This window comes from Parambassis ranga, chromosome 5 (assembly GCF_900634625.1).
Source record: "Parambassis ranga chromosome 5, fParRan2.1, whole genome shotgun sequence".
NCBI classification, from domain to species: Eukaryota; Metazoa; Chordata; class Actinopteri; family Ambassidae; genus Parambassis; species Parambassis ranga.
In genome coordinates, this window is record NC_041026.1 from 16,735,770 (window position 1) to 16,749,561 (window position 13,792).

The following is a 13,792-nucleotide window of genomic DNA, read 5'->3' on the forward strand; positions in this document are numbered from 1 at the left end:
ACAGGAGTCACAAGGGTTCATATTGCTGATCTTTTAAATGATACATAATTACAAAATATAGAGTATCTCTTTACAAAGTTTCTTTTGTTATATAATACAATTTACAGCATATCAACTATGAAATATTAATCAGGCTATTCTAAAAGTTTAAAATAACCTGCCTGCTAGTGCATTCATCACAAATGCGTTTGTTGCTTCAAAAGTACATATCTCAAGTTGAATGATGCTATAAGTAGGACAGTTAGTTCCTGCATAATCTGGTTTGACTCTTCTGCTGCTCCTCGCTTTCTGACACGGCTTTAGCGATCTATCGCCACCCTGTTCTAACGACAAAGGAATCAAGTTTATTCTAACGACTACGTGACGAGATATGCCTTTCTATGCTTGCATTGAAAACTTGCATGATATGCCAAACCTTAATAAAGTGACTGAGGTAATGACATCGTACATCTGATTGTCATCACCCTTAGAGACCCGCCCTTTATATAGAGTAGCTCACACCTTTGCCAATTGGTCCATCTTTTGCACTGGCATCAATGTCCTCGTCACTGATTGGCTGCAGGCTGAACCCGTGTATTACCTCCAGGTGAAGGAGGGTCCAGTCAGTCCCCCTCTGGCTCTGTGCTGTGACCTCCTTTGCTGGCAGGTGGAGAACAATAAAATGAACGGGACTAAAGTGTGTCTCTCTTCTTTATGCCTTTCCTCTTGAATGTAAAAGGCACTTCTTTTGGTCAGAGCCAACAGATGCATGTCTTTTTTAAAATGTTCACAATTGTGGTCTATCAAGGTTCTAAATTACAGGCTCCTCCAGCCACTGCTATAAAGTTGTGATGCAGATCATTTCATCTGCCAGGTCCTCCTCGTAAGGAGCTCTGGGTTCTGTCTCCGGCTCCTCGTCACTGTAGCTGGCTCCAGTGTCCTGCATTTCATAGTCTCTTGGAGTCAGAATGGGAAACACATTGACCCCGTTGATGCCTGGTGTCATCCCTCCGTTCAGCAGGTGGCTGGCTGCGCTCTCCATCTCATCAATCGTCATCTCACATGCATCTGCTATCTCGTGCTTCGTGGCAGCAACAAACTTGGGATCCTTGGCGTATCTCCCAAGCCCTTCTGATATCAAAACCTGTTTGACAGAATAAGAGCAAAGATATGTTAATGTGGAGTTTCAAAGTCCTGTTTTCTTTATCTGGCTTCATGTTGCTCAGACAACAGCATACATCTCTGCCTTGGGAAAAGTCTTGTATGTCCCCACAAACAGCTAAAAACTCACCGCTTCCACTAGGCTGGTTGCACTGCCTCTTTTCTGGTGGTACTGGTTGTGGTACTCAGGTGGCACCTGCAAGTGGACAGGTGAGTACGTCCTCTGGGAGAACTCTGGGTCGTCTGTATACCAGGAGCTCTTGCGCACAGACACTTGGCTGCTGACAAGACTGTCCCTGTGTGGGTGGTCCACACGGATGAGAGGGGTGTAGTATGGGGACTGGTCTTTACTGGCCGGGGTGGCAGGGGGCGTGGCCCAGGAGCGGGTGGAGCGGGTCGGGGAGAGGCGATGGGCTCTGCTGGAGTCCAGGCCTGCTACAGCCATAACCTAATGCGCCAAGGAGACACAGTTTTTTTTTTGGTTATGTAGTGAACATATATATCTGCAATCTTTGAATTCAAAGGAATAAATAAACCAGATGTTTTGATTAAACAGTGCCGCCGTTACCTGGTGCTGCATAAGGTGCAGTGGTAGAGCAGTACGCTGATGTGGAAGCTCGTCCTGGCTACTTTGTCTGCGCAGACACTCAAAGTTGAAGGATGGCCTTCTGTGACCTGAGTGGGCCACGAATGGATCAGTGAGTGGCACATAAACACTTGAAACTGAATTCTGAATCTTCCACTTTTTAAGTTTAAGTGAATACTATGGCTTCCATTAAAAAGAACCTACAGTTGCATGAGTTTACATGTAGTGTGCATAAATTCAAGACAACCCACCATGAGGCCTTGAACTTTAACTATCATATAAATGGCCTATGCTACATTTCTATTAGCTGTAGGAGATGTGTAGTAGCAGATGGAAGAATATCCTGGTATTTTTGGGCATCATCTATTTATATATTGGGACATTTTTTCTGGCACACTAAATAGTATATGCAGCCACACACTGTACATGAGTAACACAACTGGTTTACAACACACACCACATATTAATTGCTGTGTTGAAAAACGATTTGACCTAATATCTGCCATCTTAGCAATTTTACTCACCACCATATATACCTTATACCAGATACCAGATGTTTATGACACATGATGCAGGTGAGAGGATACCTTGAGGTGTGGCAGGTAGCAGCCTTCTCTTTGGTGACCTTCGTGAGTCGCGGTATAGGGGCTGCTCGTCATCGTCATAGTAACTGTCTGGGTGATGGTAGCCTTTGGGAGTCTCATACTCTGTGTCACTATTCTGATACCTGTGGAACACAAGAGACAGAGGGTTTAGTGGACATTATCCCCCCAAATTAGGAATGTGAAACGTTGGGTTAAAACTGGGTCAATAAGAAAGAGTCACACCTATCCCCTGACAGCATACTATCGTCTTCATAAAACTCCTCGCCGCTGTAATACTCCCCAGATAAGCGGTCTTCATCAAACTCCTCCTCTCTGCGGATGGTGGGGTGGCGGCCATCCCCTCTGTGGGACCTGATGGACAGTTAAAAGAGTTCAGAGTGTGTGCACACTAACCCTGCTGTTTAGGGAGGGTTAGTGAGGAGGAGCCATGCACTGCCATGCAGACACAAGCCTCCAGGGGGCAGCAATGCAAGTGACCACCCTTTGTAAATGTTTACCACAGCCAAGACAACAGGCAGAAGTTGTGGGCTAAGGAGCACCACAGTCATCTAAACACCCCATCCACTTTAGCATCCAATATTAGATTATTCGAAACATTCTGGTAATGAATTATTAGGTGAATTAAGTGTGTAGTATTGCTGTGCACTGTTGAAGGAGATTTTAACATTCTCGTACTTCCTATTTTTCAAGCATCTAGGTCCTTCTTCAAAGCAAGGGCATCACTTTGACACATGCACGAAGCAGGGCTGCTGTCAGCACTATGCTGGCCACTCACATTCACCTTATACACTTTAAAGTAGTTGACTCAAGAGCATCATAACAGAAATGAATGAAAACCAGAAAGATGACTGGCCAGCATGTAGCATATAATGTTGACTTAGCAAGGATGCAACAATAATTCACCAGTCCAAAACCAAGTCCAAATAAAACAAACAAACATAAAAAGTCCTTTTTTGCTCATATTGCCGGAACCAAACCTACATAAATAACATACCTAACATAGGTCTCATAGTAGCGCCTTCTGTCCAAGAGAGCAGAGGGATGGTTGAGAGAAAGCATTTTAGTTAGGAAGGAGAAAAGGGAGAAGGAGAGAATACAGAGAACAGGGTGGAGAAAGTGCGACATATATATATCATACAGTATATGAAACATATACAGCATTCTCATATATATGCATGAGGAGGAGGATAGAGCGTGATGTCAGACAACAACTCCAGTATTGGCTGACAATTCCATTTTCTCTCCTTTAGATAAGAAACGAGCTGAGAATCATTTCTCTTCTCTTAAGAGGCAGCGATGAAATTGTCCCCCAAAATTATTGGGCAGTAAAGAAAAACAGACCCAATACTGAAGCAGCTGACTAAACAGAGCATGGGGAAGCAGGAGATAAGTGTAATATTGGTCTGTTATGAAATTAACTGTCAGAATGGGTGCAGGCTGTTGATTCATTGTGGGATGAAGCATTTTAAAGGTTGATGAGGATCTTCCTGCAGCAAAAATGTGCCCTTATTGTAAAAGTAATAAAAGTTCTGTTGACATTTTGTCAGGTGTATGCTGTCATATGACGGCCTAAGATTAATTTAGTGTCTTCAGTCAACAATGGATGAAGAAATGTAAACATCTGCAACTGTATTTTTATTAATCGTCTCATGTAAAACGCTGCAGTGAATATAAGGTTGTAGAAAAAGGGGGTGAGTTTCGCAGATGCACCCAGAATGTAAAGAGCCATTGTGACTCTTTATGCCAACTACATACTGGATCATGCCTAAAACAAACCCCCATTACTGTTATTTATTATAAAATGTCTTTATATAAGCCTGGACAAACAGGAAAACTAAGAAAATGTTGAAATATTAATGCTTTCAAACAGGACGTGGAATTTTACATGTGCAGATCACATGTAATTTGAACATTTCTAGTCATGGGAGCACATCACGAAACCAATGTGCTCAGAGGGTTTCAGGCTGTACATTACATGAGATGTTTCAGCTGGCAGATGTCACTCGACATTGCCTGCAGCAGAGCAACATGAGTAAATACCTTTGACCCTGTGGTGTCCGGGGCTTGTCGTAGTCGTAGTAGGAGCTGCGTAGACCTGGATAGCCATTGGGAGGCGCGTGCTCATAGTAGCGATGGTGACCTCCGTTGGGTAGACTGGACACGTTGGCGTTGTTGAGGTTAATGTTAGTAGATTTGGGAGACTTGCCATAGGAGTTGTGGTGGCGGTGGTGATGGTGGTGGTGGTGATGATGGTGATTGGGATGGGACATTGCGTTGGCTCGAGACAGGCGTCCCACCGGCTGCTCCATGTGAGCATAGTGAGGGGGAGGCTGCACCTGTAGAGGGCGCTGGGTGGCATTGGTCTGATGTCCATTGGAACGTCGATGGCCACCGTTCATGAGGTGGTTACCAAAGAGTCCGCCGTTACGCTGTGAAGGAACGCTCAAAGTAAAACAACCAGAGCTTCTACTTCTCACAAAACAGCAGAGCACTCACATTGATGTTAAGTCTGAGAACTTTCAGCAAATATATGAGCAAAAATAAGTTCAGAAGCTGGTTCATGGCATGATATATGTGAGCAAAATAAAAGCAAAAGTTTAGTTTGTTGAAATTGAAATGGAATAAAAACATAAACTAAAATAATACATGAAAATAAAACCCTACATGTAGTTACTGTAAGATTCATCTACTGCAGATTAGCTGATTAGTGCTTCTGTGTGTGCATTCACTTCTATTGAAGACTTATTTATATGTGCATTACCATGAAAAAGCAATAATTCAGTACAAGCACAGATTTAAATTTTGGCACAAACATGAGTTACCCTATAAATTTCCTCGTCTTCCTCTGGAATAAAGTCTACTAGTTCGTCATCTTGCAGATCACATGATATCGCTCGGCGTATTTCGGGCCCAATATCATGCAGCGTGCGAAGGCCAGCCTGTAACCATGACAACAAGAGGGCTAAGCGCTATACGGCCGGGACCTTTCATCTTTAAAACTCACAGCATGAAATCTGACATCACACAGTCACAACTAGCACACACATACTTAACATACACACACACCTGTGCTACACATCACCTGACATTAACAGTACTGACAGACTGTGAGGGATGAGAACACAGAGACAGACAGATGTGCTCTCCTGAATGCAGCCCACTGTGAGTGCTACTCAGCTGAAATGTCTTCTGCAGCATCCAGCTGTGCTTTCTGTCACATACAGTATGTTGTTATTGCGTGTGCCAAACAAAAACATCCTGGTTTTTCCTGTCCTTTGTTTAGTCAGTATATATAAAAAAATTAAGTAAAAACACAATATATACAAGGATTAATTATAAAGAAACTGGACGTTGGTCATGTTTACCATCAGACAGTGATATATGGGGATATTTTGAAGCCATATATCGTACAGAAATGACAATAAAATTTCATGAGTTGTGAATTATAATATGTGCAGAAAACACGTGAAATGGTGGCAGGAGACAAAAAAACACATGCTTAACATCAACATCTATGACACAGAGACACAGATACACGCACTGGAAACGCATAAATCACAGTAACAGATTCATACTGTACACCAAGATCATGAACGTCCTGCTGGATCATAAACCACAACATTAGCACATTGATGATAGCTGAATGAAACGCACAAAGACGTGTTAACAGACTTAACAGAGTTATTATGCATATCATACCTCAGACACACTCTCAGAGACACACTTTGGCAATGTGACACTCACCTGCAAAGCGATCGCCGTGTTGTTCTGGGAGGGGTGTGCACCCACCAGGCCTTCCTCTTTACGTTTCTTGAATTTCCTAAAGTAGTCCTGTATCAGGAAGGTGGCATAGAACTTCCCCACGGTTACCTCTTCATCTGAGTGAACAGACCACACAAATGCTTCCTATGTCAGCAGGTCACTACACACAGCACTCCTCTGGGAGAGAGAGAGGGAGAGACTCTTCCCCTCCCTCGAACGTCCTCCTCAGGACGGCAGACCTCAACCAACCAAATGATTTACATCCAGATTACACTATATATATTATATATACATCCATCTTGATGGTGTATATACTGTACCTCTGTCTGCACCACCTAGGATCCTTTGCTGAATTTCAAAAAGGACAGAACATAAATGTCTTGTGTGCAAATCTTGCGAATGTTATGTATGTATGATTTTTTTTTAAATTGAATGGGATTTAAATTAGAGATGCAGAATACTGGAGATCTTCAGATCCAATACATCAATATTGAGTAAGTATTTTTTGCTGTTTTGATGTACCATATATCCACACATTTGTTTCCACCAAACAACAGAGATTATCCTGTCTCTTCTGTAGAATTACCATTTCAAGGCAAGTCAATAAATGTGTAATGCGTTTAGCAGTCCCCTACACTGCAGACATACCTGGCCCTCTCTCACACTCACTGATGGGAATGTGACTTACTATCGTTTTGCTTTTGTTGTCAAGGACACAGTGATCAATAACATCAGCATATTTGCCTGTCCTATTTTCAGCCAATTTCTATTTAAAATCTTCTTTTATTGGTTAATACCGATGACCTGCTGATATCATTGTGCATCTCTAAAACACCTACAGTATAAATATAATGCACTAAGGCTGTGAGTGGCAACTGTTGTAACATGCTGTAATATTATTCCTCTCAGCAATATCAAAATAATTGCAGAACTGAGGTAAATTATGTTAAGTCTGTTCAATGGCTGTGATAAAACTGTAAAATTCCAACTTTAAGATGTCTATCATAAACAGTATTGATCTGAAATGTCCTTAAATGTCCAAGAATGCCGTTTAATTTACTAGTTTTAGCACATGCAAGCAAGCAGATCTACAGTATGCATCATACATGTCAGTGTGTTTGTGTAAATCCATCTGTTTGTGCTCATGTATGCCTTTTCGTTATCTGATTATCGGTAAATATGTAGCTGCCTGTGTGTGTGTGTTCTTAAATGTATAATGTATAATTTCATTTGTTGAGCATGTACGAGTGTGTGTGAGAATGATTCTGAAGCAGGGGTCTGAATCACTTTGAACAAGCACGTTGGGGACAGAGATCGGAGAGAGAGGCAACACTAGTTCCATGCCACCACCCTAAAACAGAACTGCTTCAGAATATTCTGAAGTGCTTCAGAGTTTTGGATACAGAGATATAAAAATGTGAGGAGAATAAGGCTGTAAAAGCTCAAGCAGTGAGAATAAACAAAGGTGGAGACAACAGAGCAGAAGAAGGAAAGGAAAGAAAGAGAGAGACAGAGAGAGACAGATGAAGAAGGACAGACAGAGATATTAGAAAGACACCGCATGCACTTGCACAGTGGTCTACAAGGCCATGCAAGCCCAAAGCCCAGCAGTTAGTCAGTGGCCTCCATCAGCATCCAGGGCAGGAGGAAGGAAATACACACAGATAAATACACACTGCTGAGGGGACAACCAGGAAAACATGAGCACAGCAGAAACAGCACGAATCAGATTTGTGTGTGTGTGTGACTGTGTATGTGTGTGAGTTTTCTTTTTTTTCAGCACATAACAGTTTGGAGTAATTATATATGAACAGCATGGCAGCATATGGTGTGTGTGTGTGTGTGTGTGTGACTCTCTGCAGGCTGCTTTAGCTTGGTTTGTGTGTCAAACTATAACAGAAGGAGGTGTGTGTGATTTTTATTGATGGGTGATTCCACTAACCACCAGCAGGAGGCACCACTTGATCCAGCAGCTTCATGCTGGTTCTCTTCCAGATCTTCTTAATGACGGCTCGCAGCTCTTCGTTGGCCTGCTCCAGATTACCTGTGCCACAGGGGAAACAAACATCCCTGTTCACAGCCATTTTAAAACCATGCAAGCTTGACAGAGAACAACTGACTCAGTGAATACATCTGCAGTGCAAAGTGTTTACTGTTTGTTTATACCTTCTGTTTTAATCTTCAGGGCAGTGCGCACCAGTGCAAACAAAGTGGCATTAAACATGACCGTGCCATCACTGTTCAGTGGCATGTTCATGGCTACCAGCCTCTGCAAGATCAGAGCAGGTTCAGCAATTAAACAGGGTGGAAAAATAACAAGTAATCCATTCTGATGTTTGTATATAAGGTGTACTATATCATTAGAAGGGAGACCTTGCACGCCACTCTGTGAGGGCAAAGTTTTCCAAAGCCAAGAGGAGGCTGAATACGTCGAAGAAGGGTGACAACGTCAAGGTGTTTAATTCGGCCTCTGCATGAGAAATAAAAACAAAAACAATCATTACCTGTCAAACAAGTAAATTCATTTTTGCTTGGGCAAGTAATAAAAAACACATACTTTGCCTCAGGGTCGTACTCTGACCAAATTCTCTTGAATTCATCAAGGTGATGAGGACCAAGGATGGACCAATCACGTGTCAGATAGTCAAAGTTGTCCATGATGACAGCCACAAACAGGTTAATAATCTGGAGAAGTACAAGGAAAATGTGGCTAAACTGCTCAGGAAGGTAACGGTTAAGAGCCCTAAGTAATAGATAATAATTCATTTCTTTGCATACCAAGAATGCACAGAGCATGTAGAAGGTGATGAAATAAACTATTGCAAATCCGCTGCCGCACGTCATCTCCTCTCCGGGGTTGTAATCGGACTCCGGGTCACACAGTTTGCCTGGCATACAGGCCAGCATGATCTCTTGCCATGCCTCACCGGTGGCACACCTGGAAAACAAAGACATAGAACACACACAAAACCTAATAAATATCAAAAACAAATGTATTTTCCCATGACATCTAATCCCAGATTTTTTTTACCGGACCTGAATAGAAGGAGCACAGCCTGCGGAAAGGTCTGAAAGTTGTTGTTTCTGTTGATGTGCGTGCCGTCCACCATGGCGATCTTTCCAAACACCTGAGGGCAGAAACATTGCTCATATGAGTATAACTGGAACTTCACAGCTAAGACAGTGTGGAAATTTTAGTTACCAACCTGCATGCCGATGACAGCATAGATGAAGAACAGCATGGCTATCAGAAGAGCAACATATGGCAGAGCCTTCAGGCAAAAACAGGAGAGTAGAAAATGATTAAAAATGAGTGTATTTAATTCTCTCCTCTATCACTGGTGGTAATCACTGGACACATCCCCACCTGGAAGGATTTGATGAAAGTCCACAGCAGGGTGCGAATGCCCTCCCCTCTGCTGAGGAGTTTGACCAGCCGCATGACTCGAAACAGGCGAAAGAAGGTGATGGAAATGCGAGCGCTGTCCTCAGTGTTCTGTGGAGGGAGTCCAGAGTCAGACGGCAGCAGAGCAAGTGTCAGGAGAGAACACAGAGTGCCTGGCTGTGCTTTACAGAAAGAAGGGGCCTAATCTAAGACCTCAGAACCAGAAACATATGAGCTGTAAAACCAGCACTGCATACTCTGAATTGTTGTTTTTGTGGTTTCTGTGTAGATGGTGACATCTATTAATTTATTTAGAGAAATTTACATATGGTCTCTTGTGCAGTGTAGCTTGCAGCTGATATGTTTCTGTTAGTCTGTTGTCGAAAGCAATGCCAGGATCCCTGTCTCTGTACAGACCTACAGGGAAGGAAGCAAGGAGGCAAGCATGCTGGAGAAAACCTTGCCATACTTAATAGGACATATCTGCACAAGCATGGCACCCTCAGTCCAGAGTCACTGCATGCGGAGTCACAGTGGGACCAACCCAACTGGGTCAGCAAGGAGGTTCACAGGTCAGAGCTGGGTGACCTGGTACCAGCGGTCATCCATGGGTCACTACCGCCACACGCAAGAATGGCGGCAGAGACCATGTAGCAGTGTCAACATTACAAACGTGAAGAGCGGCTCAAAAACCACTCCCACCTAACAGGATACAAGCGTCACGTTTGAGTGACACACTCTCCTTCCAACTATAACTCCAAACTTATAGGAAAATAAAAAGCAATTTTTTTAAGGATAATGCAAATGAACAGACCATATGAGAAAAGAGAGAAAAAATCTAAAGAATGGAAACCTTAACATGAGCATATAAATGCAATTGGAATAAGCAATGGATTATAGAAGGTGGGGTAGACAACAGAATACCAAACAAAGAAATGCAAATCCAAACATGGCCCTGACAAGGGGGGAGGGAGGGTTGGGGGTGGGGGCAGGGGGGGGGCGGAGCTTCTTACCCCCATCTCATCCACCTGAGGAGTCTCCGTTGGCTTTAAAATCAAAGACCTGTATTAATGACTTGTACAGAGCCCCACAGCCCTCTCTCACACACACAATGGGCCAAACAAGTAAAACATTTGTTACACGCCAGCATACGTCAGACGGAACAAAGTCACTACTCGTCTTATCGACAGGACAAAACCGTCTTTTAGTTTCACTATGACAAAGACAGACATTCATTTACCACTGTCCATATACACAGACATTATGTTAACACTACCACACAACACATTTACAGCTTAACATTCCTACATGGGTCTTAAAGGGGAGCATGTCAGACTGATGGACAACATGGAATAAATACTAATCGACATGTAAGACACAACTTTATCACTCCCCCACTGTAATGGTCATTACTGATGGGATTAAATGGGTTTTATAGTGAGATGTCTATGATAAGTAGTCGACTAACAAATGTCATGAATGATAAAAACACCGTCTGCTATTTTTACACAAACCTCGACCTTTGCTGTATCTCATGATATACATTTTAGGAACATGAGCAATATGAATTCAACGGTCAAAAATCGTACATTGTATGAATGATGGAGTATTTGTGGCACTTGTGTACATGTCAGATGTTCACTCTCCTCTATAATTCTCAGTGATTGGAATGATTTTACTGTTCAATAATAGCTTGAATATGAGAAACAACTTTTAAATATACACAGCCGCTCACGCAGATTCACACCCATACATGTTTGTTATTTCAAACAGAATATATAAGCAGTAATCAGCGAGCATTTGTACAGCAAGAAGAGTCCAGGTGCAAAATGAAAGAGAAACATCGGTCATGGCAGTTAGAGTGGGTCTGCCATCATGGTAATGTGAATCTATAGCAAAAGTAAATCAAAAAACTGCACTGCAAGAGAGATACTCCAGACAGATGTGGCTTCATTCAAATCCCTCAGGGTCACAAACTCTCAGTATGAATGAGCAAAAATTAAATCAAAATAAATGTAGAATTAGCTTGAGGAGGTTCTTTAGGTAATCCTGGCCACAGCGCTGATGACAACATGCGTTCAGCATCGCCACGTTGCTGGGGAAGCAGCGCACACAAGACATCTGAATGATGTGGAGCCAGACGTGAGCTCAATGCAGCAATGCAGCAACTCATGCAAGTCAGTAGTGCCCTGCAACAAAACTGCCATACTGTAGCAGGGCGCTCTCACAGTCCGGTGCAGAGAGAGAGAGAGATGCAAACGAATGACAGGAAGGGAAGAGAGAAAGACAGAAGAGGAGGAAGAGGAGGTGGAGGAGGAAAAGGAAGCCAACAATAGAGGTCAGGAGATTTAAAAAGAAAACCAACACAGACTGAGCTGTACTGAAAGAGGAAGAGAAGGAAAGGCAGAGAAAGAGGGTGAGAGTTACTGTGTTCATGCACCTGACTGTAGTCTACACACCTGCGCTACACATGAGCTCCATTCTGAGCTTTAAGAGCTCACTACAGGAAGACAGAACAAAACACAAAGACAATCACTCACAGAGACACAAACACAAGATCATCAAAGAACCTCAGACTCAGCTGCATTAAACCACAGTGTACAAATTTAGAGTCTGCCAATGGCCTTTACGATGACCGTCTTACCTGATCACTGTGAAAGAATCTTTATAATTCTATTTTAATTTACAGACTATAACCTGAAGTTTTAGTTTCCTTCCAGGTCACTACATGACTCAATCTGCTCCCAAATAATTGATGCAATGCATTCAGCTTTATGTGAAGCCACAGCAAACTACACAACTTTAAGAAAAGTAAATAAAAGACTGCGCAAAAACCATCCTTAATGTTGTGTAGTGTTTTCAAGCTCTGAGCTCCAGGGCCATTCTGTCTGGAAGTAAAGAGTGAAGGGATGCAGGAAGGTAAACAAGAATAAAAAAAGGCAAACATCACAAGACTCTATGAAAAAAACTGACCGGAGGGGAATGGAGGGGGTGGCCAAGCGCAATCTGCGAGAGGCGGGACATGGACAGGATGTTAGGAAATAACTGGTGAATGGCTGACCTCACACCTCAGCATGCACTGTGAGAGGTCAAGCAACAATCGCACAACTCATAACTGGACCCACAAGCAGGTAATAAAACTCAAAAAACAAATTCATAACAGAGCAGCTGTTATGATTAAATGGAACACTATAACATCTGATACACATGCAATGCAAGCCATAAATAAATGTCATGAAAAGTGCGTCAAAGAACCACAATGAAAGCCCTTGTGAAAACAACAACACGTCTCCCAACATTCACAACGCACATCCCTCAACACACACTCTCACACACATAAAACACACATGCATAATAATAACAAAACCTAAAAAAATCACATAGCTACCTTATGCTTTGAACAAAGTTTGTTCATACACTCATGCAGACACACAATTTGGAACACAAACACTGAAAACATGAAGTATTACTCCAGAAAAAAAACAGCACTGCAGCTCAGACATGAGAGTACTCAGAAGGAGGAAGGAGGGTCTCACTAAGGTACACTGTCCCTACAACACCACCACAATGACTCAGACTCAGACATTTGATCTTTCTGCACTCCGGGTGTCATTAATTTTACTATTTTTGTAGCAGTTGAAAACAATCCAGCAACAGCTAAGAGCATTTTTACTTTCATTTACTGTACTTTATCCATAAAGACAGAGTATTTGGTATTAATTTAAGGTGAAGTGAGTCCACTAATTGAATGTTGAAGTGTAATGTTTAGAAAATTAGCTTTGAATCTAAAAGTACCACAAAATTATAGAAAATATATATTATTATTATCATGATTAATATATATTTAATCTACTTGAAAGGGGTTCCAAAGATAAAGTTGTTATCAACAACAAGTTACACACAAACAACATATTTGTGCATTGCCATACTTGCCTCTACAAGTTTCTATGGAAACAAAATGAACAAGAGTAAAAAAAAAATTAGACATCAATATAATAATCCGGCTCTGAACCAAACACAGGCATCAGGTCACAGCCAGGTGTGAGTGACTCCTGGTTTTGACACAGCTATGTCCTAAGGTAAACAATCAGCATGTTCATCACGTTCTCAGTGTATCAACAACACAATGACAACAGCACATGTAGAAGAAGCAGAACTCCAACAAGCCAGATGTGAGTCAGATTAAGTCAGCACTGGAGACATAAAGATAAACACAAGAGTCAAACTGAAGCTTTACACAATGAGCCAAAAGCACCTTCATGTCTACTTACAGATTTTTTTTAAGTTTAATCATCATCAGCTTCATAGATCATG

At 42.2% G+C, this 13,792-nt stretch overlaps 1 protein-coding gene across 1 annotated transcript in view; it reads right to left on the bottom strand.

Annotated features, from left to right (window-relative positions):
* Positions 1–380: 380 nt before the first annotated feature.
* cacna1da (calcium channel, voltage-dependent, L type, alpha 1D subunit, a) overlaps positions 381–13,792 on the bottom strand; it is a 45,331-nt gene continuing 31,919 nt past the window's right edge. Inside the window, exons 31-47 of the mRNA XM_028406703.1 lie at positions 9,461–9,589; positions 9,300–9,365; positions 9,130–9,221; positions 8,872–9,031; positions 8,651–8,778; positions 8,467–8,563; positions 8,260–8,362; positions 8,036–8,137; positions 6,076–6,209; positions 5,154–5,270; positions 4,372–4,760; positions 3,326–3,352; positions 2,554–2,682; positions 2,314–2,453; positions 1,709–1,815; positions 1,271–1,588; positions 381–1,123 (exon numbers count right to left, since the gene is read on the bottom strand). Coding sequence (XP_028262504.1) covers positions 818–1,123; positions 1,271–1,588; positions 1,709–1,815; positions 2,314–2,453; positions 2,554–2,682; positions 3,326–3,352; positions 4,372–4,760; positions 5,154–5,270; positions 6,076–6,209; positions 8,036–8,137; positions 8,260–8,362; positions 8,467–8,563; positions 8,651–8,778; positions 8,872–9,031; positions 9,130–9,221; positions 9,300–9,365; positions 9,461–9,589 — 2,544 coding nt within the window. The 3' untranslated portion in view covers positions 381–817. The remainder of the gene's footprint in view (positions 1,124–1,270; positions 1,589–1,708; positions 1,816–2,313; positions 2,454–2,553; positions 2,683–3,325; positions 3,353–4,371; positions 4,761–5,153; positions 5,271–6,075; positions 6,210–8,035; positions 8,138–8,259; positions 8,363–8,466; positions 8,564–8,650; positions 8,779–8,871; positions 9,032–9,129; positions 9,222–9,299; positions 9,366–9,460; positions 9,590–13,792) is intronic.